The 22867-nt window shown below is 38.0% G+C and overlaps 2 protein-coding genes across 2 annotated transcripts; both read right to left on the minus strand.

Annotated features, from left to right (window-relative positions):
• Window positions 1-12982: 12982 nt before the first annotated feature.
• On the minus strand, window positions 12983-16452 carry LOC116132636 (serine/threonine-protein phosphatase PP1 isozyme 3-like). Its single transcript, XM_031418305.1, has 4 exons — window positions 15754-16452; window positions 13890-14449; window positions 13581-13802; window positions 12983-13496 (listed from the first exon to the last, which is right to left on the minus strand). The coding sequence occupies exons 1-4, from the start codon at window positions 15926-15928 to the stop codon at window positions 13473-13475; spliced, it is 981 nt and encodes a 326-aa protein (XP_031274165.1). The 5' UTR covers window positions 15929-16452; the 3' UTR covers window positions 12983-13472.
• Window positions 16360-17175, minus strand: LOC116132629 (F-box/LRR-repeat protein 25-like). The gene has a single exon (XM_031418300.1). The coding sequence runs from the start codon at window positions 17173-17175 to the stop codon at window positions 16360-16362; it is 816 nt and encodes a 271-aa protein (XP_031274160.1).
• Window positions 17176-22867: the final 5692 nt, after the last annotated feature.

Here is a 22867-nt window from a genome sequence, read left to right on the forward strand (position 1 = left end):
GCTATATGTAAATTGATCATTTTTCATAATCGTTCCATACTGCCATGCTAGATTTGTTTTAATTTGAGTCTCATTGCATTTCTCTGTCTCTTTTGATCACCTGTAATTATGTTGCTGCTTCTGCATTTGTTTGATATTGGCATTTAGTTTTCCTGAGTGTTACCAAATTTATAACTTTGTTGTGGTTGGCTAGTAGGAAAAACCTGTTTCATGGTTTATAATCAGTTTAGATTGAACTTAACAGTCTGGATTTAATGATGTAGATAAATTAGAGCAAAAATAAATTAAATAAGGTTCAGAGTAGACTGCTTTTATCTAATAAATCATTTGGGTAGAATTTTGAATTTTCTAGACTTGAAAGATGATGAAGATAGTTAACATCCCTTCTGCCTCAAATAGAGAACATCATCTAGATGATATGAAAAAGGAACATAAAGCATGAAATCTAGAACCATCAGGGTATTTTACTTTGAACATACTTTATTTGGTCAATCAATGATGCTTCTTGCTATAAGTTCCACTTTTAGAGCTTAGAAGGAAGGCAAAAGTTTCATCTAAAGTTCAACTCCTGTCTTGGCTGTTAACTCATGAGGAAGCTCAATACAATAGATGTGATTCAATCAAGATGGCTTCTGNTTTTTTTTTTTCAGGGGTGACATTTTCGCTAACATATTTTCATGGCGCGCAGCGACCATGCCACTCAAGGTTCCAAAGCCGTTGACAAGGACTAGGGGATTCGTATTTCCCTAGGTTGATCCGACTGAGCCAACCAAGGTTACCCCTGGTGATATCCTTGTAGGAGGGATACAAATTGGTGTCGAAGGGCGAACATCCACGGAGTGACGTGGAGAGGCTTCTCAGCCCGTAGCTACTCGAGCCACGAAACAAAAAACTTTTGGCCAGAAGACCAAGAAGAGGAAGTAGCTATTTACCAAGGAGGAATCTGAGTTCGAGTTGGAGGGCGTCGGGATGCTACCGGAGGGATCACAGCCTTACCAGGCTTTTCGCTCGGGGGTGTCCCTGAGGAGTGTTCTTAGCACTTCGGCAGTCCCTGAGAGCTCGTACAAAGGAGTGGGGGAGGTCGCGATTGCCCGAAGAAGAGCAGGCAACCAACGGGTCAATGAGGTGCTTGTTCCTTCGGGACTTGTCCTACTTGTGCTAGATTCCATGAGACAGCTGTCGGAGCACCTACAATCGGTGGTATATACCTTGCTGGAATGCAAACTGGCTATGGCCTTCAAGGAGTTCGTGGCTTTTCGGCTGCGGACCTGGTGGCTACCGCACTTCAGTTGCAAAGTCGTGTAAAATAGTTTGTTCTTGTTAAGGACTTTTTAGTATCAGCTGATTTTTTAACTTTTATGATTTTTGGGAAAAAAAAAGGCTAACTCGTGTTTCTTTTCTCATATAGTCCCTGCTCGCCTTACACATGACCCAACAGAAGATCAATATGGACTCTACTGGAGGATTCCACGAGCTGAGGGAAGGGAATACCAAGCTGAAACAAGACTTTGCAGCTCTGGACGCAAAGGCGAAAACAGTCCACATTCTGGCGAATTAGTACTTGGTAGAGACAAATTTTGTCTTTCGCACAGTGGACTTCCAAAAGGCCGAGCTTGAAAAGAGAGGCAAGGAGAATAAGGAGCTCCAAATGACAGTGGCCAGACTCACCAAAAAGTGTGGCGAGAAAGAGAAAGAGCTAAAGGTGAACTCTGAGCGTGCCAGGAAGGCAGAGGAGGACAAAGCTCGACTATGGGAAAACTCTGAGAAGCAAAAGAAGGCTCTGGAGGTGGATCTCGAGCTGCTCCAAGGGCACTTCATTAACTAAACAGATGAAGCGAAAAAACCTTGAACTCGAGAGGAAAGCTACTGATTGGGCAATACAGGCCATCTATAGCTTGCGATCGAGGAATCTAGGGATGGACCTCTCCGACCTCTTGAATGAATACTATGACATCCTTGCTTTCATGACTAAAGTAGATGATGCCGAGGAGAAAGATGGACAAGAGCCTCCTCCGGAGGATGACCAGCCGGAGGCATACGTCTCTGAGGACCCAGTAGTCGATTGGGCGGTTGGCGACCAACCAGCAGATATAGAGGTCACAGCCAAAGAGCTTGGATATGGGGACCAGTGATCACCTCTTCTATTTTTCACAGCTTTCCTTTTTTTTTTTTTTTTTAATCTTTATGCTGCCCATTGTATTTATTTTTACATATATAAAAGAAATGTTTTCGGCTATTTGTGATAGCACTTCTATAATTCGAGCACTTCATAAGACTAATATTATACATCTGATCAGGGAACTTGTAAAAATATTGTAACGAACAAGATCATTCAAAAGAGCATGACACAAATATTCTTTCAAGATAAAGCAGAACGATCGTATTCAGAAAGATTACAAGGGAAACTTTACAAGCAAAATAAATGAATAAAATTAAGAGCGGGTTCTGAATTACTGATAATAGGGGCGACGATGCTCAGCATTCCAAGCTCGTGATACTTCGGAACCGTTAAGCCTATTGAGGTGATACGTTCCAGGTCGTATTATCTTAGCGATGCGGTATGGTCCCTCCCAGTTAAGTCCTAATACCCCTGCACTTGGTTCCCTTGTACCGAGAATAACTTTTTTTAAGACTAAGTCGCCGACTTGAAAGTCTCTTCTCTTGACCTTAGAGTCAAAGAACCTTTTCGCCAGCTACTGGTAGGATGCTATCCTTAACCGAGCATTGTCGCGATGTTCTTCAACTAGGTCCAGACTTACAAGTAAAAGTGCTTCATTGTTTGTCTCATTGAATAGGTCTCTCCGGAATGAATTAGTCCTTACTTCCACTAGAATCATAGCCTCGTAGCCATATGCTAGTGAGAAGGGTGTTTCCGAAGTAGAGGTCCTCGGAGTTGTTCTATATAGCCATAGAACTTCTGGGAGGTCATCAGCCCAATTTCCCTTGGCAGCGCCAAGCTTGGCCTTCAGTGTATGCTTGATGGTCTTGTTGACAGCTTCAACCTGACCATTGGCTTGCAGTCTTGCGATTAAGGCGAACTTTTTATGGATCCCCGGCTCATTGCAAAATTGCTTGAATTCCTCATTGTTGACTTGCTTTCCATTATCAGAGATGAGTGTATAGAGAATCCTGTAACGGCACACTATTTTCTTGAAGACGTCTTTGAGCTTCTTGGTAGTGATTGCGGCTAAATGCTCGGTCTCGACCCATTTGGTGAAGTAATCCTCCACGACCACATCATACTTGATGCCCCATTTTTCTGGTTGGCATGGGCCCAATGAGATCAATTCCCCACATAGAGAATAGCCAAGGGCTGCTCATTGTTGTCAACTAGTAGGAAGGAGCTCGCAGGATGTTCGCGAACCTTTGGCACTTGTCACACTTTTTCATAAAGTTAAAAGTGTCTTCCTAAAGTAAATGCCAATAATATCCTTGGCGGACAATTTCATTGGCGAAGGATCATGCAGCGGTGTGATTACGGCAGATCTCCTCATGCATCTCCCTCATAATGTAGTCTGCTTCTTCGTCGGTTATATCTCGGAGGAGAGGGGTGTTAAACCCTCGCTTGTATAGCTGATCTTTGACGAGCGTGTAGCGAGTAGCTCTGGTGCGCAGGATTTTTGCCTCAATCTTGTCACTCGGTAGAGTCCCATCTTGGAGATACTGAATGATTGAAGTCATCCAGGAGGTAGATTATGTTATAGCTATGGTCTGCTCATGCGAGTTGGTACTAGGAATCTCTATGTACCTAACTGGAATACTTTTCGGCACATCAGAGTCTATCGATGCAGCATCCTTACCAAGGCATCCGCGACAGAGTTATTGTCTCTTGGGATTTGCTTGATCATGAAGTGCTTGAAAGACTCGAGTGCGGCTTTAGCTTTCTTTAGATAGTTGATCATGTTTTCTTGCTTGGCTTGATATTTTCCCAAAATCTGATTAACAACTAGCTGGGAGTTGCTATGAATGTTGATCACATCCGATCCCATTTCCCTTGCTAGTCGCAGACCAGCAAGTAGTGCTTCATATTCGGCCTCATTGTTCGTAGCTTGGAACCCAAACCGAAGAATTCCATTAATGCGAGTCCCTTTAGAACTGAGAAGGAGAAGAGTTGCCCCGACTCTTTTTTTGTTCGAGGAACCATCGACATAGAGGCTCCAAGTCGATAAGTTATGAACGGTTTTCTGGATGACTTTGTTAGCTGACTACTCGAATTCTCGATTTGGCTGGTATGAGAATTCTGAAACAAAATCAGCAACAGCCTGCCTTTTAATTGCTGCCTTTAGTCTGTAATGTAGATCAAACTGACTCAATTCTATTGCCTATTTGAGTAACTTACCTGAAGCTTCCAGCTTCCGAAGAACTTGCCTGAGCGGGTAATTGGTCAGAACATGGATTGTGTGGGCATGGAAATAGGGTCGCAGCTTTCTGGAGGCGATCAGCAGGGCATAAGCTAATCGTTCCATCTTTGGATACCGCATCTCGACGTCTAATAGTCGCTTGCTTGAGTAATACACTGGCCATTGAACTCTGCTCTTTTCCTGAATGAGAACTGCGTTGACCACATATTGAGAGATGGATAGGTAGAGGAATAGAATTTCCTGGGAAAGAGGCTTGGAAAGAAAAGGCAGCCTTCTGAGATGTTCTTTTATACTTTGAAAAGCCTGCTCGCACTCTAGAGTCTACTCGAACTTCTTGTTGGCCCTAAGTATATTAAAGAATGGCAAGCAACGATTTGTTGCCCTCGATATGAAGCGACTGAGAGCCGTTATCCTCCCGTTTAGGCTTTGAACTTGTTTTTGGTTGGTCAGACTTTTCATATCAAGAAGAGCCTGGATCTTCTCGAGGTTAATTTTAATCCCCCTTTGGTTAACCATATACCCCATAAACTTTCTGGAGAATACTCCGAATGAGCACTTAAGAGAGCTGAGCTTCATCCTGTACTTTCGAAGTACATCGAACATCTTAGAGAGATGCGCTATATGATCTGAAGCGACATGTGACTTGACTAGCATGTCATTAATATAAACTTCCATCGACTTTTCGATTTGCTTGGAAAACATACGATTAACCAACCACAGGTAGGTTGCCCCAGCATTTTTTAGGCCGAAGGGCATGACCTTGTAATAGTACAGTCCTGGATCTGTAATGAATAAGGTATGCTCTTCATTAGGTACGAATATCGAGATCTGATTGTACCCCGAGTAGACGTCCATAAAGCTCAACAACTCGTGTCTAGAGGTGGCATCAACGAGCTAGTTGATCCTTGGCAAGGGAAAACTGTCTTCCAGACAGACTTTGTTGAGGTCAGTGAAGTTGACGTAGATTCGCCACTTGCCGTTGGGCTTCTTTACCAAGACTGGATTGGCAACCCAACTCGGGTAACGTGTCTCTCAAATAAACCCATTTGAAAGGAGCTTATCTGTTGGGATTCATGTCTTTTGGACATGGAAATGGAGAGAAAATGATGATCAAGATGATGGACATAAGGTGAAAACAAATAATTAAAACATTAACTTATTAATGTAAGAAAATGATAGAAAATTACCAACTCCTTTTGCTATTAAAAGCTTGATGTTGAAACTTGGAGTCTAGATTCTTCAAAAGAGAATGAAGAAACTCAAAATGAAATCCACACAAGCCAAAGATGAGAGAGAGCCGAGAGAGTGAGAGAGAAAATGAGAGAGTGCTTTTTGTTTTCAATTGTTGCAATTGCATTAAAATGGTATAATACTTAATTTATATACTATGGGCACAAAGTGTAATTTTAAATTGTTTTGGGAAGGCCTCAACCAATTTAAAATTAACTTGAGAATAAACATTTATGTCAAGTCCTTGGTTTTATGGTTAATTCATAATTAGACCAAATTTTAATTCCATTAAATATCCTAACCATTTAGAATAAAACCAATGCGCTTTTGCCCCCATCATTGAATCCAATTCAATATTAATATTTAATAAATCTTTATTAACCTTAATTAGTGCTAGCTATCCATGGATAATCATTTCCCACCAATGCATTGATTCGGATGCAACTGTTTACGTCCGAACATCATTAATTTGATTAATGATATGTATTACTCTTTCTCCTTGAGTTTGGTTTTATGTGTGACCATTTTGGTTCACTGTGATCTAGCTGTGGGCTCAATATTAGATTTTGGTATGTTTCGTTATAACTCTTTATAATCGAAACTCCCACTAATTATAGTAGACGTCTAACAATGTTCCATAACCCCTAAACCATAATGAAGTGTAAACTCCAATGAACCTATTCTAATCGTATGTATCGTGTAGTCAAATCCCTCCGTTATCTAATCCCGATTAAGAATGGTTTATGGTATGTCAAAACCTTTAACTTAATCTTTAATCGAATTGTCAATCGATACAATAGAACTCTTCATCTTGAAACTACTTTTCATCTGACATTCATTATACTCTGGCCAGAGATTTCCCTTTTCCAATGTTTATTGACATTCGTTTGGGAATTCGAGATTGGACTTTTTTGAGTTAACAGATCCCATCTTGACCATCACTTGTCGCACACGAATAACATATGACCAAACCGGCTTATTACACAAGACATGACTAGTCTCGTGCTTATACACCATATGAACCATATGCATCCTATGTTGAATCCAACCATGATGTCTCAAGTCTAAGGATCAGTGGTACACTAGCATGATCCTACGATGCATCATTGACCATATCCATGTGATTCATCATAATCGGTCGTATTCGATAAACAGTTCACTAACCGTTTATCCATGCTAATGCCTCAGTGACATACCTCTTATAATCACCCACACTAATACCATTACATGATATTCAATGGAGACATTCAACATGCCTACTATGCAATGTTATTGCTCAATTAACATTACTTGCATAGGGAATTCTTTGATGATTTAATCTTTTGAAGATCCCTGTCATCCGGACATTTCACATGCAATATTAAATATAATATAATATAAATGAAGCAGAAAATCAACATGTGAAATAAAAACACTTTCTTTTATTCATAATACATTTACAAGATATAATGTCCTAAAACCGAAAACACGATTAGTTCCTAAGGCATACACTAACATTATCTACCTCACTTTTCAAGGCAGCATAGCGCTCTAGGTCCATGACTCTTCTCTTCTGGTGAACTGGCTTGACTGCACTGTCAACGTTGAGTGCATGACATATTATATTCGGGCCAATCCCGATCATATCAGCATGAGTCCATGCAAAAACATTGACATTCTCTCTAAGGAAGCTCGTCAAGCTTTTAGCGAGCTGGGGGTTGAGATTACTCCCAATTCTTAACACTTGAGTTGGCTCATTTTGATCGACTGATATCGCAAATAGATCCTCAACTGGCCAACTATGAGGGCACTCTTGGATGCGAGGATCCATGTGTTAGTGTATATTAGTGCATGCCCTAGAAACCATTCGTGTTGTCGGTTTCAGAGCATTTTGTCTTGTATCAATATATCATAAATAATAGAAGAAAAAGTTCTTCAATTCATATATATAAGTTGTTTCCTTTATTCAGTCATGCATTTAAAATAAAGTATGTATATGAATTGTCCAGATGGTTCATTTAATGGTAAATGAATTATCAAAAGGGTTCCTTACGGAAGCAATATAATTTAGGGAATTATATTACATAGTAGGCATACTGGATGCTTCCGAAGGATATCATGAGCTGATATAAGTATGGATGACGATGATAGTCATGTCACTGGGGCATTAGTATGGATTAGCGGTTAGTGAACTGTTTTTTGAACGTGACCAAATAATGACAAATCACTTGGAAAAGCATGTAGTCAATTATTTATCGTTTGGTTATATCAGTGCATGATGTAGTCCTTTGACCTGAGATATTGTGGTCTGATCTGATACGGATGCATATGGTTCATACGGTGTATAAGTACAAGACTAGTCATGTTTCGTATGATAAAACCTATTTGGTCATGCATTGTTCATATGAGGAAACGAACAATGGTCAAGAAGGGATCCATTAACTCCGAAATATAGGATCAGGAGTATCGCTGACTCCATCCGGATTCGAGTTCCTAGTCGAACATCTATAAATATCGGAAATCAGAATCTTTGGCCAGAGTCTATTATTAGTCATACGAAAGTAAGTTCGTGATGACGAGTTCCGAACATATTGATCGACGATTCGGTAGAAGATCGAGTTTAGGATTTTGATGTTCCATGAATCCGTGCTCGATCCGGATATATCAATGGACGGACTTTACCTGCATGGTACATATGATCTGAAATGGGTTCGATGAAGTATTTCTTCATCGTGGTTTAGGGACTATGACACATTGCTAGATGTTTACCATAGTCGTTAGGCCTCCGGAAAGGTTCTCAGATTCATCCAGAACCGGCTCACAGCTAATCCACGATGGACCTACATGGTCACACCAATAGCCTTGAGAAGTTAGAGAAAAATAAGAGAGAGAAATGATTATCCGAAGAGGGCTAGCACATTCCGAGTGTAATGATAGGATTTCTATGGTAATAGTTACATAGAAAATTATTTGTGACATTTTAAGGGTTAAAATAGTCAAGCAATAATTAATTATATTTAATTATTATATCTTAAAGCGTTAAGATAAATGAGATGAACTAAATAACCTTTTAATAGTTAAAGGGCAAAAGGGTAAACTTGTGGGTTGTTAATGTACACTAGTTTAGTTTACATGGGCTCTTAAATAATATTGATTATTCAAAGGGTAAAATAATAAACACTTGGGCTCCTTTTAAAATAAGATTTTATTGGGGCATAGAAGTTAAAAACAATTAATTACAAAATGACCCATGTATATATAAATGCAAATGGTTGCATTTTAGGTCAAGGATTCATTTTAGTTCTCTAAAAGAAAATCAATCTCTCTCTCTCTCTTAGGGTTCGGCCATTCTCTCACTCTCTCAAGGTGGTGTTAAAGTGTGAAGGATTTATCTCTTTGAATCTTGGCTTCATCAACCTTAAGCAAAGGAGAAGGCATAATGTTTTTCAAGTTTTGTTTGAAATTTTTTTGAATCCCATTAATCCAACCCTTTCATGCTTTCAATCTATATTTTCCGCCACCTTTTCATGTTGTTGTTTCACCATGTTGTCCTCTACTGGGCCGAGCTGTGGCTTGATCTTGCTGATCGCCATAGCCTGCTCAGGGATGCCTATTGGCCTTCCTTTTCCCTTAAATGTCATCTGCACTGCTCTTATGTAGCAGTCGCGAGATTCGTGTTGAGATTCTTTTACTTCCCTAATCACCGTCGGAGTGGGGAACTTCATTTTCAAATGATAGATGGAGGTGACGACCTTAAAACTTCGTAGTAGAAGTCGTCCCAGAATGTCATTAAAGGCGGACGGATAGTCCGCTACCAAAAACTCCATCATCTTGGTCATTTCGTTGGTCTCACCCACTGTGACAGGGAGTGCGATCGTTCCCATAGGAATTAGATGATCCCCAATAAAACTATAGAGAGGGATAGAGGTAGGCTTTAGGTCTGCCTCGTCCAATTGAATTTTTTCAAAAGCTCGCTGAAACAGGATATTCACAGCGCTTCCATTGTCCACCAACATTATGTGGACTTCACACCGACCTATTTTAGATGCGTTGACGAGTGCATCCTCATGGGGATGATACAATCGCACCGAGTCTTTCTCTATGAAGGTAATCTCTTCTTCCCTGCGAACCTTGGCGGGTCATGACGCCGTGCTCATTACACTCACAGGGTCATGACGAGCTTCTTGAGCGTACATTTTCCAGGCACCTCGAGAATTCCCATGTGTGGTCCTCCAAAGATGATCCCCACACAATAGAGACCTTTACGACCACGACACTTCTTTCCTTGTTCCTCTTGATCCTTTCCCCAAATAGGAGTCGGACCATCAACATAGTTCTTGAAGTGCCCCTGCTTGATGAGGTCTTCAATTGCTTGCTTGAAAGCTCGACACTCATCGGTGTGATGCCCATTATCCCGATGATAGCGACAATATTTTTTGTTGTTCTTGGCTAAGGGGGGATTCTTCATGGGCTCTAGCTCTCCGAGCAAGCTGGCCTCCTCTGATTTATCCAGAATGGCCGACACTGAGGCATTCAAAAGAGTGTATTGGCTTTTGTTGCGATCGCGACGGGGAACTTGGACATAATATTTTTTGGGCTCAAATCACTGCTTCTTTCCTTTCCACTGATCGTCATTATCCCATCTGTGATCAGCCATCCTACTGTTCTCCCCCTGGTCAGGAGCACTAGTCGAGGGACTGGGGTCGTGGCGATTAAGAGTGGCCACGAAATTTTTGATTCGGGGATACGTCTCAGTAAGGTCGTGGAAGTGGGTGAGGGAAACATCGTCCTCAGATTGCAATTCTTTCCACAAGTCAGTCTGTGGGAGAACCGGACTCTTCGGGAGTGTGAGCCACTTTGTGGAGTTCCCCGTGGAATATGTCTATGTAAGACTAGAGGGATTCATTCCTCTCCTGATGTATATTGCTTAGATAGCTCAACGACATCGAGAAATTCCTGTTCGCTTGGAAGTGCCTTAAGAATGACGAGCTCATTTGTTGCCACGAGCTGATAGATCATGCAGGAAATGATCTGAACCAGCACTTAGCATAAGCAGTCATAGTTACTGCCAAGCAGCGACATTTGGCTAAGTCAAAGACTTGGTGGAGTTCCATGAGGCCGTTGAATTTGTAAAGATGATCCTGTGGATCAGAATTCCCATCAAACGCCCACATATCGGGCATTCTGAATCTCGACGGGAGAGGAGCAGCTAACATTGCTGGAGAAAAGGGAGACGCCTTGATGACCTTCCCACGCTCATTCTGCTGAGCTTTAAGCTGATCCAAAGCTCGCTGTAATTCCTCAATTTGAGGTAATGGAGCTACTTGAGGATCACTTTCTGCAACGTGGATTCGACCCTCACGGTTGCCGTTGAGGAAAGACTGCAAATTGGACTCTTCCTCAACTCGTCTGCAAGCTCCGGTGAACCTTGACACACGTTGGCTGGGGCCATGTGAAGGCATTAAATGGCTCGGGGAGTTTTCTCGACCTCCGTGGTGGTCAGAACCGACCTGCAGACGATGGGGGTTTCCCACATGATGACAGTTGAGATCATCATTTCGGCGATATTGGGAATCTCCTTGCCTTGCACTTTTGTGGGAGTGCCCATGTAACGTGGCATGGGGTGGCTCATACTGCAACATGTCGCCAAGTCGTAATGCCACAAGTATTCTACTCGTTGCACGACCAGCATTTACTAGTCCCTCGAAGCCCTTTGGCCCACTGTTCGCCACTTGCTTTCCTTACTTTTACTCATTGCGATGCACGCGGTATGAGCTTTTGCCCTTTTTCGCGCTTTCGCACGACCTGCAGGCGTCTTTGGTGGTGGCACCGCCTCGTCTGACTTTGGTGGTACGACCCAATCCAAATGGTATAACCTCTGACTAACCGTTTGGAGAGTATTGTTGAACCTCTCCAGGTAATCTATCACGTCTGGGTCGAGTTGTGAGCTCGAAGGAATATTCGCCATGGTACTCTACTAGACTAGAGGCACTTCGAGAGAAGAGTCATCTTGTACCCGGGGGATCTCCTCATTGTCGAGGTATTTGCTAATGGATAGGACCAATTGGTCAGAGATTCCTGATGAAGAGCGGATACTAAATTAGGCCCTCCTTCTAGCGCTAAACTGTTGATGCTTGATTTTGACACCGACGACTCGCACGTATAAAGTGCTAAACGAACTTAAAAATTACACGTGATATGGAACTGCGCAAGGAGAGAATAAACAAGAGACAATTTTTAAAGTAGTTCGGATGCTCAAAAGCGAATCCTACGTCCACTATAGTTGTATTAATGGGTGATTATAGTCAGGTCGCGTACAGCGAGCTGAGTTACAATCTAGAGAGAATTTAAATACAAAGAGAGAGAGTCTGCTTTAGAAAACTAAAAATGAGTGAATCCCGTAAATGAGAGAGGAGCCTTCTATTTATAGTCGAGGGATCCAAGGTAATAATCATGATTTTGCAGTCAGGTAGGTGTGATACAATTCCTAACCTACTTCCCATTGACTGATTGCACATGAGATATCCTTAAATCGCATAGGGCTTGGGCAGGTGGCCAATTCCTAGTCACTCACAAGCCAAGCTTTCAACTGCCACACTGATGACAGCCATACCTCTTCCGTCCTTGCGCAATGTGGTAATGTCTGGACGACACAAAGCCTTCCTAAATTCTAATTGGCCCTTATTGGCATAAGCTTACGTCAGCCCTGATTTTTTAGGCATAATATCTTACTACAAGAGTTCTTTTCTTAACATTCTAATTGAAGCAAACAACTTTAATTGATACTGTTGGCTGGATTGCAACCCTCCTCTATTGTGTCCCGACCTCTGCAGAATGCTTCATATATAATCCAATTGCTTTTTAAGAACACCCCACCCCCCCAACCCCCCGGCGCGTTTTTTAATTTTCCTCCGCCGCGTTTTTTAATTTTCCTTTAGAGACAGTTTGCTGGAAACGAGCAACCAGTCCTAATGCAGCCCAAGGAAATGGCCCGAAGGTGTAAGTATAGTGTTCTCGTGTTGTAACTTCGATGGGTTTGAAAATTATCGGACTACAGGACTAAACGTGACATGAGTGATCTGGGAAATCCCTGTGAAAGATCACATTTTTTCACCAGGTTGATAAAGATCTTTGAATTCTTCCTGATTAAAAAGTGTTTGTAGAAAAGGCCTTAGAAATGCTTAGATGTTCCTGACTATGGCCCAATCAACTTGATAGATTATCACAGAAGAGGGATAAGTCAAATGAATACAAAAAGTCCATCAATTAGACTAAAAATTCATTTGTGTTTCCAAAAGCAATCAAGATACCACTCAACCTCCCATCTTGAGATGCACAAACAAGCCATGCAAACGGGCTTGTAATTTCCAAGAATGATGACAATAATCTAGTGATATTTAACCATCAAAATCTGAAAATTAATGATTCACCCTGGTTAGGAGCATATTATATCAATGAGTTTCTATATAATGCGAAACACAACACACTCATCCCAGTTATGAAGTTACAGGAAGGAACAATGCATTCCACTAGGAATGTCAAGACAACCGTCTGAATTTCATGCTGTGATTAACTGATTATGATACAAGAGCATCAGCGAAGAAGCTGAGAAGAGACTTCAGAGGAAATAAGAGTGGGAGACAACAGAGTTATAGATTTGCTGCATCAATAATGTACACAAAGGAGTGTAAAGCAAAAGATTATAGCTTCCACAATTTTGCTGGCGGAGTAATATCTTCGGTTCTCCTTAGCTCGACTAAGTGAAGCAGCCAATGCATATTCTTCCCTTCATGGGAACAAACTCTTGGAACCCAGACTTCTTAGATGACTACTTTGGCAATATTCCATATACCATTGGTGCAACTTTCTGGCCTCTTCTGATATCTCCATCAGTTTACTTTCTCATACTTTTGCACCAAGAAACGACTGAGAAAAATCAAAAGTTTAGAGAAATCATGCAGGCTTTTAATTACAAATTAAAGAGTTTGGGCTAACAAGCTATGAATTTACCTTCATCTTAATTGGAGGAGCACCAGACTTAACTGTGGTTGTGCTCCCAAAACTGAACTTTGGCTTCTTATCTTGTGGCTTCAATATTTGGAAAGAACACATTAGAGACTCATCCACACTCATCATGGCACCAGCGTTGTCAAACTCTCCACAGTAATTAGGTGCTGAAAATATGGTTACCAGCTGTCTATTAGCAAAAAATTCATATCCATCTTCCACAACCTGCAATTTATAGAAACATAACCAATGAGTGAAAACACTCTAAACTGTCTCAGGACATAAATGATTCAGTTTGAAGACATCCCAAACCTCATGGGCACGACAAATTAAATCAAGATCATGCTTCTGAAGAAACTCTGTCACCCTATCAGCACCAAAGGTATAGGAAACTCCTCTATCATTTGGCCCCCACCCTTTAATGTTTCTACCAGGATCAGACCACAGGAGATCACATAGCAAACCACTTTCTGGAACCTCAATAGGTCGTGGTAAATATCTTATCTGATCCAACCTATGCAAGTCAGGAGAAAGTCCACCATGCATGCAGAGTATCTTTTCATCAATAAGAGCTGCCACAGGTAGGCAGTTGAAACAATCTGTGAATACTTTCCAAAGTCTGACATTAAATCTCCGTTTACACTCGTCATAAAATCCATAAATACGATTTATTGAAGCGCATTCATGGTTGCCCCTCAGAAGGAAGAAGTTTTCAGGATATTTTATTTTATATGCAAGGAGAAGGCAAATTGTTTCTAGGCTTTGCTTTCCACGATCTACATAATCACCCAAGAATAGGTAATTGGAACGAGGAGGTAAACCGCCATACTCAAAAAGCCTCAAAAGATCGGTGTACTGGCCATGGATATCTCCTGGGTGTCATCAAAAAATATGTGTAAGACGTACATTCAGAATGATATACTTTGGATAGGCAAAGGCGTATAAATCTAAAGGAACCAAGCAACTGCAGTGTTCTTTTTTTTTTCTGAAATAGTGTCTTAGGTAGTATTCATATGTTCTAATTGCTACCCTCATAGATAAAGCATTTCTAGAAAGGAATTTCAAAATCTGTAATACAGTTCAGGACATAATTCTACACTTCTAAAATTGGTTTTAACCAGGTATCAATAAAACTGGAGTTATGGAATTGTAGTGCAGGGGAATTAGTGCATGATTATGAATATACAAGTGCACTTAGGTTTAAACAGTGTAGGAAAAAGCTAAAACTTGAGGCCTATAAAAAGGCAAGAAGAAATGAGGCTCAGGGAGCTATTATGGTCTTAGGCATCAGTCTACACAACAATGAGAAAGAATAACTAGACTGATTTCAGGAATTTTGAGCTACTAAGGTCACTGATTATTAGGTCAAGTTTTACAAAAATGAGAAAGAATAACTAGACTGATTTAAGAGTAATTATGTGCTAAGAACTTAGATAACAGAGCAGTTTAAGAAATAGGTTATTGCATTTCCATAAAGAACATATTTATGCAGTTAAGTACACTGAGTATAAGCACATTACATATACAAAAGGTAAAAAGTTATAATACCCATTCCCATTACAGAATTTCTCTGGTGAGACCCTACTTAAGGTTTAGAATTGCAATTTACTAGACCCGACAGCAAATCTTATAACTGAAGTAGATGTTCCAAAGTCATATTCAAATGGTCACGAGCTTCCTCAATAAAATAAAAATTGAGGTGATGCATAAAGGAACAGTCTATATCAACAGTAAGATCCAATTTAACCAAGAACACAAGCAGCAATTTCCTAAGCTAAACTCAACTAGAGCCCACCGTTCAGTTAAAAAATACGCAACTGATTCATAAACTACAAACTGGAGCAATATCTAACAACACAAACAATAACCAGTATGCTTGGTTTAACCAACAATCAAACTGGAAAAATGGAACTAAACTCACCTCCAAAATAGAATTCAACCATACCAAGAAACTGAAATTCCCATTTCAAACTCGAAAGTGAATCATGACCCACTTAAAAACTTTAAATTTTTTCCATAAAGAACACAAAATTTGCAATAATTTCAGAACTTATGAAATTCAAAAAACATACTACTCATCAAGCTCAAAAATTGACAACGACCCAATTCATAAGAGTCGATTTTAACCAAAAAGATGATTAAAAAAAACTGAGTATAGGAAGTCGTAGAAAGATACCGCATATCTTGATGGGAGCTTCAAGCTCTAAAAGATTGGGCTGCCTCAAGAAAATACCCTTGGAGACAACACAGAGTTGCCTGATTTCACCCTCAGATAACTGAACTTGCTTCCCTGGTTTTGTTCTGACATCAAGAAGCCTCTTAATTATACTATCAAGAACAGCAGTCTCCATATCTTGATCTTAAGTCTTTCCTCTCCCAATTAAATTTCAAGAAAAAGTTAAAAGAAAGAAAGAACAAAGTAAAGAAGAGGAAGAAGATGGAAATGCAAAGAAGAATAAAGAAGAAGAGCGCATCATAAGAAGAAAAAAAGAAAAAGAGAAAGAGAGCTTTAAATCAAATGAAATGAGAAGTCTTCTTTAAAAAAAAAAAAAAAAAATAGCTATGAAAAGAATTGATTTTGATTACTTTGTGAAGATGCAAAGAAGGAATGAAAGGGTGGTGTCCGTTGGTTGAAATAAAAAGCAGAAGAAGAATATATTCGTTTAAGATTGAAAGCAGTGGGAGAGTAGTTGTTTTTAGTAGTAATCTTGAGATGGGTTAGTGATTGTGCGAATGTTGAGTGATAAAAGGTAGGTGAAAATCCACCCCTGAGCGGCTTAGCCTAAGACACTTCAGACTCAGATGATAACGGCAAACCACGATGACAGCATGTATGAGAACGAGACTGACAATGAGCATCACTCATTTTATAAAAGCTGAGTTTTTTGGCGTGTTTTAAGTACAGTACTTTGAAACCGCGGGGTGCCATGGCAAGCNTTTGTTGAGGTCTCCAAACAAACGTGAAATGCTTCAACCGCATATCAGAACGCCCGAAAATTCTCACATACTTAAGGATTCTACACTTGTCAATGGTGAAGCTCTCCAGAAGTTTAGACTTCAAAACAATTTCTTGCACGACTTCATCACTGAGCTTGCAACGCCAGAGACGCAGCTCTTTAAGAGAAGAAAAGCCCTCGAAACTCAATGTAGGATTCAAATGAGCACAACCGAGAGAGATTTGTTTCAAAGATTGTGAGTAATGTTGTGCATAAAATGAAGGAGGCAAATCAAAGACTTCATCAGGAAGTGGGGACGTTTTGAAATCCAGTTTCAGAACTTGAACTTGGCGCGCCAAGGCGAAATCAACCCACTTGGGAACGAGATTGGTGTAGAGGTCACCGCGAATGGTGGTTGATACAAGAAACTTGTGGAGTTGAGGGGCTTTGTGATGCTCTAAGGTTCCATCCACGAAGCTGTAATCGATGGAGCGGAAGGGATGATATGGAAAGGAGTCGAAATGAATTGTGGAGATGAACTTCCAGAGGTGGCGCCACCGGGTTGACAAAATACTTGTTTTAACTGCGAATTTTGTTGCCATGGATGAAAGTATGTGGTGCAAGATTTCGTCTGGTAATTCGCTGATTCGATCTTGTTCCATTGATTGAAAATGGAGAAGGATGAGACACAAATCAATTAATCTAACATATATTAAGAAACATATGTTAATTCTCCTCTATGCTAACATATTTTTATAATCCCATCTCGGTTCATGAATTTCTTTTATATTTAACATCTGCTAGACGTCAAAACTTTTTAAAATGCAAACTTCCATGTTGATGGCGTCGGTTTAAGATGAAACTTCATAATTTTTAAGATGAAAAAGGTTGATTAAATTTTTATCTTAGAATATTTACCAATATTTGAGGAAGGAATATCCAATCTAGGGATAGTAAAAGAGCAAAGGAGAATCTAAATTTACATAGTCTTCTGAGTTCGAGTCCTCACAATTGCTAATAGGAGTGACTACTAGAGCTTGTACCTAGGGCTGTTCAAAAGCGATTAACCGGTTCGGTTAACCGCTTTTCTGAATTGAACCGGTTTTTCGGTTCAAGAAAATTCTCGAACCAGTTTGGAGGGAAAATTGGTTTTGAACCGATTTTCCCTTTTTTTTTTTTATAAAACTTATTTTTTTAATTTTTTCCTAAATTAAATTGTAAATATAAACAATACATATCCAAATAAAAATTAAACATTCATACATATCCATTGACCACTACTAACAATACATTAAAAATTGATACAAATAAAAGTTTGAAATGAAATTATTTTATATATATATATATTTGTAAAACCAGTTTCGATTAACCATTTTTTTTCCCAAACCGGAAATCCGGTTTTTTGAATTTTTCAAACCGTAACCGAACTTTTTTTTGGTTCGGTTCGGTTTTTACATTTTTTTGAACTCCCCTACTTGTACTCGGTTAGTAGTTTCAGGTCCTAAAAGATTAGTTGAAGTGTTTGCAAACTGGTTCGGACACTCATAATTATATATATATATCCAATCTTGGATACAAGATGTTAGTTGAACAAGACAAAAGCTCTGGCAATCCTTGATAGAGTAAATATTGATCTTTAATTTTAAATAAGAAAAAGTCTCTAATTGATTGATTAAACCAATCTTTTTTGTTGGTTGTGTTTGGTTTTCTTTCTTGGCTTCGTATGGTTTTGTTTGTTGTATACTTGTACATTTGTAATGTTTGTTCGCGCCAAGCCTTTTAATTTTCTTGTTTCTCATATGGCAGCTGTTTAATTCATTTATGTGTGTGAGTGTGTGTGAAAGAGAAACAAATAAATGAATTAAACAGCTGCCATATGAGAAATAAGAAAATTAAAAGAATATATATATTAATTAACATAACACTGTTGTAAATTATAAATCTCTTCATAAATTCATGTTCAGAGTTTGATGAAGTTAATTAACTATTCTAGCTAATTAAGTCCTGTGTGAAACGTACATTAGCTATGTTATGAAATTAGATACAGTTGTACGTTGCGGGAAGATGTCATACCGCTACAATTGAAAGAATCACCCTGTGACCCCCTAAGTCCCGTCCTCTACCGTCCCTGCCGCTGTAGAATCATTCATCTTTCTCGGACATATTCTATTGTTAATATTCTTTGATCTACCGGTCGTCATCCTTTCCAGATGACTTAGTCTTCCAAAGCTCTTATTAATGAGTGGGGAGGAAGGATGCCTTCATTCGAGGAGCAGTGGAGAGATTTACTTCTATTTAGTTGATGTTTTTTCGGGCTTTCCTTCGGGTTTCATACGAGCCAAAAGTAGCCTTCCATAGGAAGGCATGAATGATTTTGAGCAAACACATTTATATGCTTGTACAAATATCATGCTACATCAATTCTTTTTTTTTTATCATCCCACGTATTAGCACGATGTAATATATCACATCATTTGTATATTTATTTTTTGAAACTTATCATACAAATTAAAACTTTATTGAACAAGATAAACACACAATAACACTATTGAACGAAATAGGGAGTAATACAAAAACAAAATAAACAGTAAAGAAAAAAAGTAATACGCGCGATTTGCTCTGGTTCACTCAATATAGACTACGTCTAACATAGTCAATATTATTTTAATACTGTCTCACTTAGTAGCGGATCCAGGATTTTTGCTGAGAGGGAGCCTCTATGGCTTCGCCATTATTTGCCAAACAACTAGAGAAAACTTTAAAAAATCATCAAACCTTAATAAAAAAAATAATAATATAATATTAAGAACTTAAGAGAAAAGAATATGCAATAACACAATATTTTCCTACTAGTAATACGCGCGATTTGCTCTGGTTCACCCAATATAGACTACGTCTAACATAGTCAATATTATTTTAATACTGTCTCACTTAGTAGCGGATCTAGGATTTTTGCTGAGAGGGGACCTCTATGGCTTCGCCATTATTTGACAAACAACTAGAGAAAACTTTAAAAAATCATCAAACCTTAATAAAAAAAAAATAATACAATATTAAGAACTTAAGAGAAAAGAATATGCAATAACACAATATTTTTCTACTTGAATAAATCTATGAGAAACAAAATTTTGAGTAAATGTGTTAAAGTAAACCTTGAACAAAACATTCTTTTAATATTTTTATTTTTTGCTTTCAAAGATTATAATATAAATTTTTATGACTTTGACCATACATAACCTAATTAAGCTAAAGTCAACCAAAACTTCAATCAAATCAACGTTGCGTTGACTTTTAATATGAATTAATAAAAAAATAGGGAATTTTCTTGGTATAAACATAGATAGTAACTCAAATTTCTTTAATAATTTTGAGCAGCTGAACGATGTCGTTTGAAATATAGGAAAGTGGTGGGTGAAAGGTGAAAAATACACATATCTAAAATTAATAAAACTAAAAAACATAGCTAATTATGAAAACTTGAGTAGTGAAAATTTAATAATATCAGTTTTCAAAAGTTTTAAGAGCGAACAACATGAGAAAAAGAAAGAGAATGAGAGAGTAAAGAATTTTGGGGATAAAATCATAAAAATCAGGTGGAGCCATGGAGAAAAAAAGTGAAGAGAATTTTAAACTTTTAATATGATGTGGGTTTAAAATATATATATTAATAACAAGTTTTTTGTGGACCTAGATATATATATATATATATATAATACTTCTCATTTTTTTTTTTAAATCTGAGGGTGAACCTAGGTATATATATTAATTAACAATTTTTGGTGGCCTGTACATTAATATATTTTTTTTTAATCTGAGGGTAGGCCTAGGGCTAAATCCGTCCCTAGTCTCACCTCTCTTGTTTTAAAATGACATTTACTATCACTCATTACAAAAGAAAATTGTGTTTAACTATTAGGTTTAAGAGATTAAACCTAATTCGATTCCAATTCCTAAGTTTAAACTCAATAAAAGACCCGAATATTAAAGTAGTCAACAACTCCAACAACTACTGTCCATCTAAGTTTTTTCTAGGGCCATAGGTTGGCATCAACCCATATATATATATATATATATATATNGCTCTTATATATCTTAAGAATTCCAAGTAACTAATAGAAGAATTTGAAGAGAAGAACTTGAAAGTCCAATTAATTAATAAGAACAATATTTTAGCTAAATTAAATTCTTCTCCCATGCAATTTGATTACTGGGTACTAATTTACTACAGTAGCATCTGAAGAGATATTGCTAACGTAAGCCATTATATATGTTCTAAATATCAAACTCTATGAGAAAAATGACATGCAAGGTGATGAAGTTGGTGGAAGAAGAGAAGGAGATAAAGTTAGGTTCATGTCACTTTACTATATTACCAGTTTATTCAAACCCTCCACACACATAAATGATGATCATTATCCATGAAATTGCTTAACATTTTTCTAATTATTTTTTTTATTTGTAGATGACTATTGTTCGATTAGGATGTTTAAGTATGAAAACATCCCTTCTCATTCTTCCTTAGGGTTACTTTTAGTATTATATATTATCGGATTACAGTTTATAATTAAAAAAAATATATATTTTCTGATGTTAATTCTTTATTTTAAAAGTAGGAAAATAGTATGCAAATGATACATCAATCATACTTAATCCAATCCTTTACTTTTTATTAATTTCATTGGTGAACTGAATATTTAGCTAAATCTGCACTTGGCCATCTAGGTGTTGTGCAACCCACCATGGTAGGGTAGCCCAGTGGTAAAGGTAAATCAAAAGAATTGTGCATGATTTCAGTCCACAGTCTGTTGGGTGTAAAAATAGTATATTTGTTTATGATTTATTCAAGGGGTTATATGACGAAATGTTAGAGAGTACCTTTACCTTGATTTACTTGCGAGACCGTAGCGGTTTGTGGCTATTTTAGTTGTCCAGACACCTCAATTAACAACAAATATATATAGAAAAATTCTAATTATGGTCCCGTTGGCACCCCGGGGTCACTATCGAAGGTGCGAAATGGGGAAAATATACTGGCCAAGTCGACACCTCAATTAACAACAAATATATATATATATATATATATATATATAGAGAGAGAGAGAGAGAGAGAGAGAGAGAGAGAGAGAGAGAGAGATTCTAATTATGGTCCCTTTAGCTTTATTAGACTTTTTCTAACGCGAGTGTCCACTGCCGACGGATAAGATAATTTCCGAATTATTTATCTGAAAATATCCTTAGGAAAAGACAAACCATATTAAAAAATGTGAATGTTTTTTTTTTTCTATCAGTTGTCTTGTCATTATCAGAATTGCGGTAATTGCCTTTGCCTTGTGTCTAATTCTGTTTCTTCCTTTATTATATTATTTTTTATTTAAATTATGCACTGGTTGGTGCCACCTGAAATTTTGAGTGAGTGCACACTGCACACTACTTTTCAGTAGTCCAAGTTTGACATAACTGAGATTTGTTATGTCACTGGTAATTAATTTACTCTTTAATTACTAATTTAATATCCATTTAATTATCTAATAATGTAATTAGTTTTTGTAACTTTAACATAGTACAATATTTAATTTATTATTTATATTTATTATTTCAACCAAGAAAAACAAAGAAAGAGGAAAGGGGATACTGGGATAGGTCTCATGCACAGGCCACTTGGCCAGTATATCTTAGAGTTATATTACACTTATATCACTCTTTTACACTATTTTTATTACATCATGATGTAATATATATCACAATCACATAAATTTTTAATTATTTTAAATTTTTAATATTATAATAAAATTTATGTGATTATAATATATATCACATCATAATATTTATAAAATAGTATAAAAAAATAGTGTAAATGTAACATTACTCTATATCTTACCTTCCCCAAGTGCCCCACTTTGGCAACTGAGTATTGTCACTAGTGATGGGTTCCACCTCTATATTGATCCTTGACTAACCCAAAGGACAAATTATTCTTCACTGTGGGGTCCATATGCTTTGTCCAAAAACAAGTGGTGAAATAATCTAGTTAATTAATTATTCTTCACTGTGGCCCAACTTGCGAACTAAAGTTACGGTGAAGTGTTAGGTGGAATAATCTAGTTAATTAATTATTCATTATCTTAACAGTATATACTATATATATGAACCATCTCTATCCAATGACGCAGCATGGGAATTAAGTCGATGAAATTGGTATGTTGTATTTGGAAAATTCAAGCATTTCAAATTACTCATGTCATTCAAATATTCAATCAATTAAGTTCATCAAGTCTTCTTTGTCTAATCGACTCTCTAGTTTTCAATAAGTACATTAATCAGTTTCTTTTTTTGGAGTGATGGTTATTTGAGTTA

The sequence above is a fragment of the Pistacia vera genome, unplaced genomic scaffold (genome assembly GCF_008641045.1).
Source record: "Pistacia vera cultivar Batoury unplaced genomic scaffold, PisVer_v2 Contig257, whole genome shotgun sequence".
In the NCBI taxonomy this organism is placed as follows: domain Eukaryota; kingdom Viridiplantae; phylum Streptophyta; class Magnoliopsida; order Sapindales; family Anacardiaceae; genus Pistacia; species Pistacia vera.

Excerpts from the sequence above, each read along its gene's own strand:
- LOC116132636 (XM_031418305.1), bottom strand. The coding sequence starts at position 15,928 with ATGGAGACTGCTGTTCTTGATAGTATAATTAAGAGGCTTCTTGATGTC. Across the intron at positions 13,803-13,889 it reads TAATTTGTCGTGCCCATGAG|GTTGTGGAAGATGGATATGA; the intron begins GTTTGGGATGTC and ends TATAAATTGCAG. Across the intron at positions 13,497-13,580 it reads CTCCTCCAATTAAGATGAAG|TCGTTTCTTGGTGCAAAAGT; the intron begins GTAAATTCATAG and ends GATTTTTCTCAG.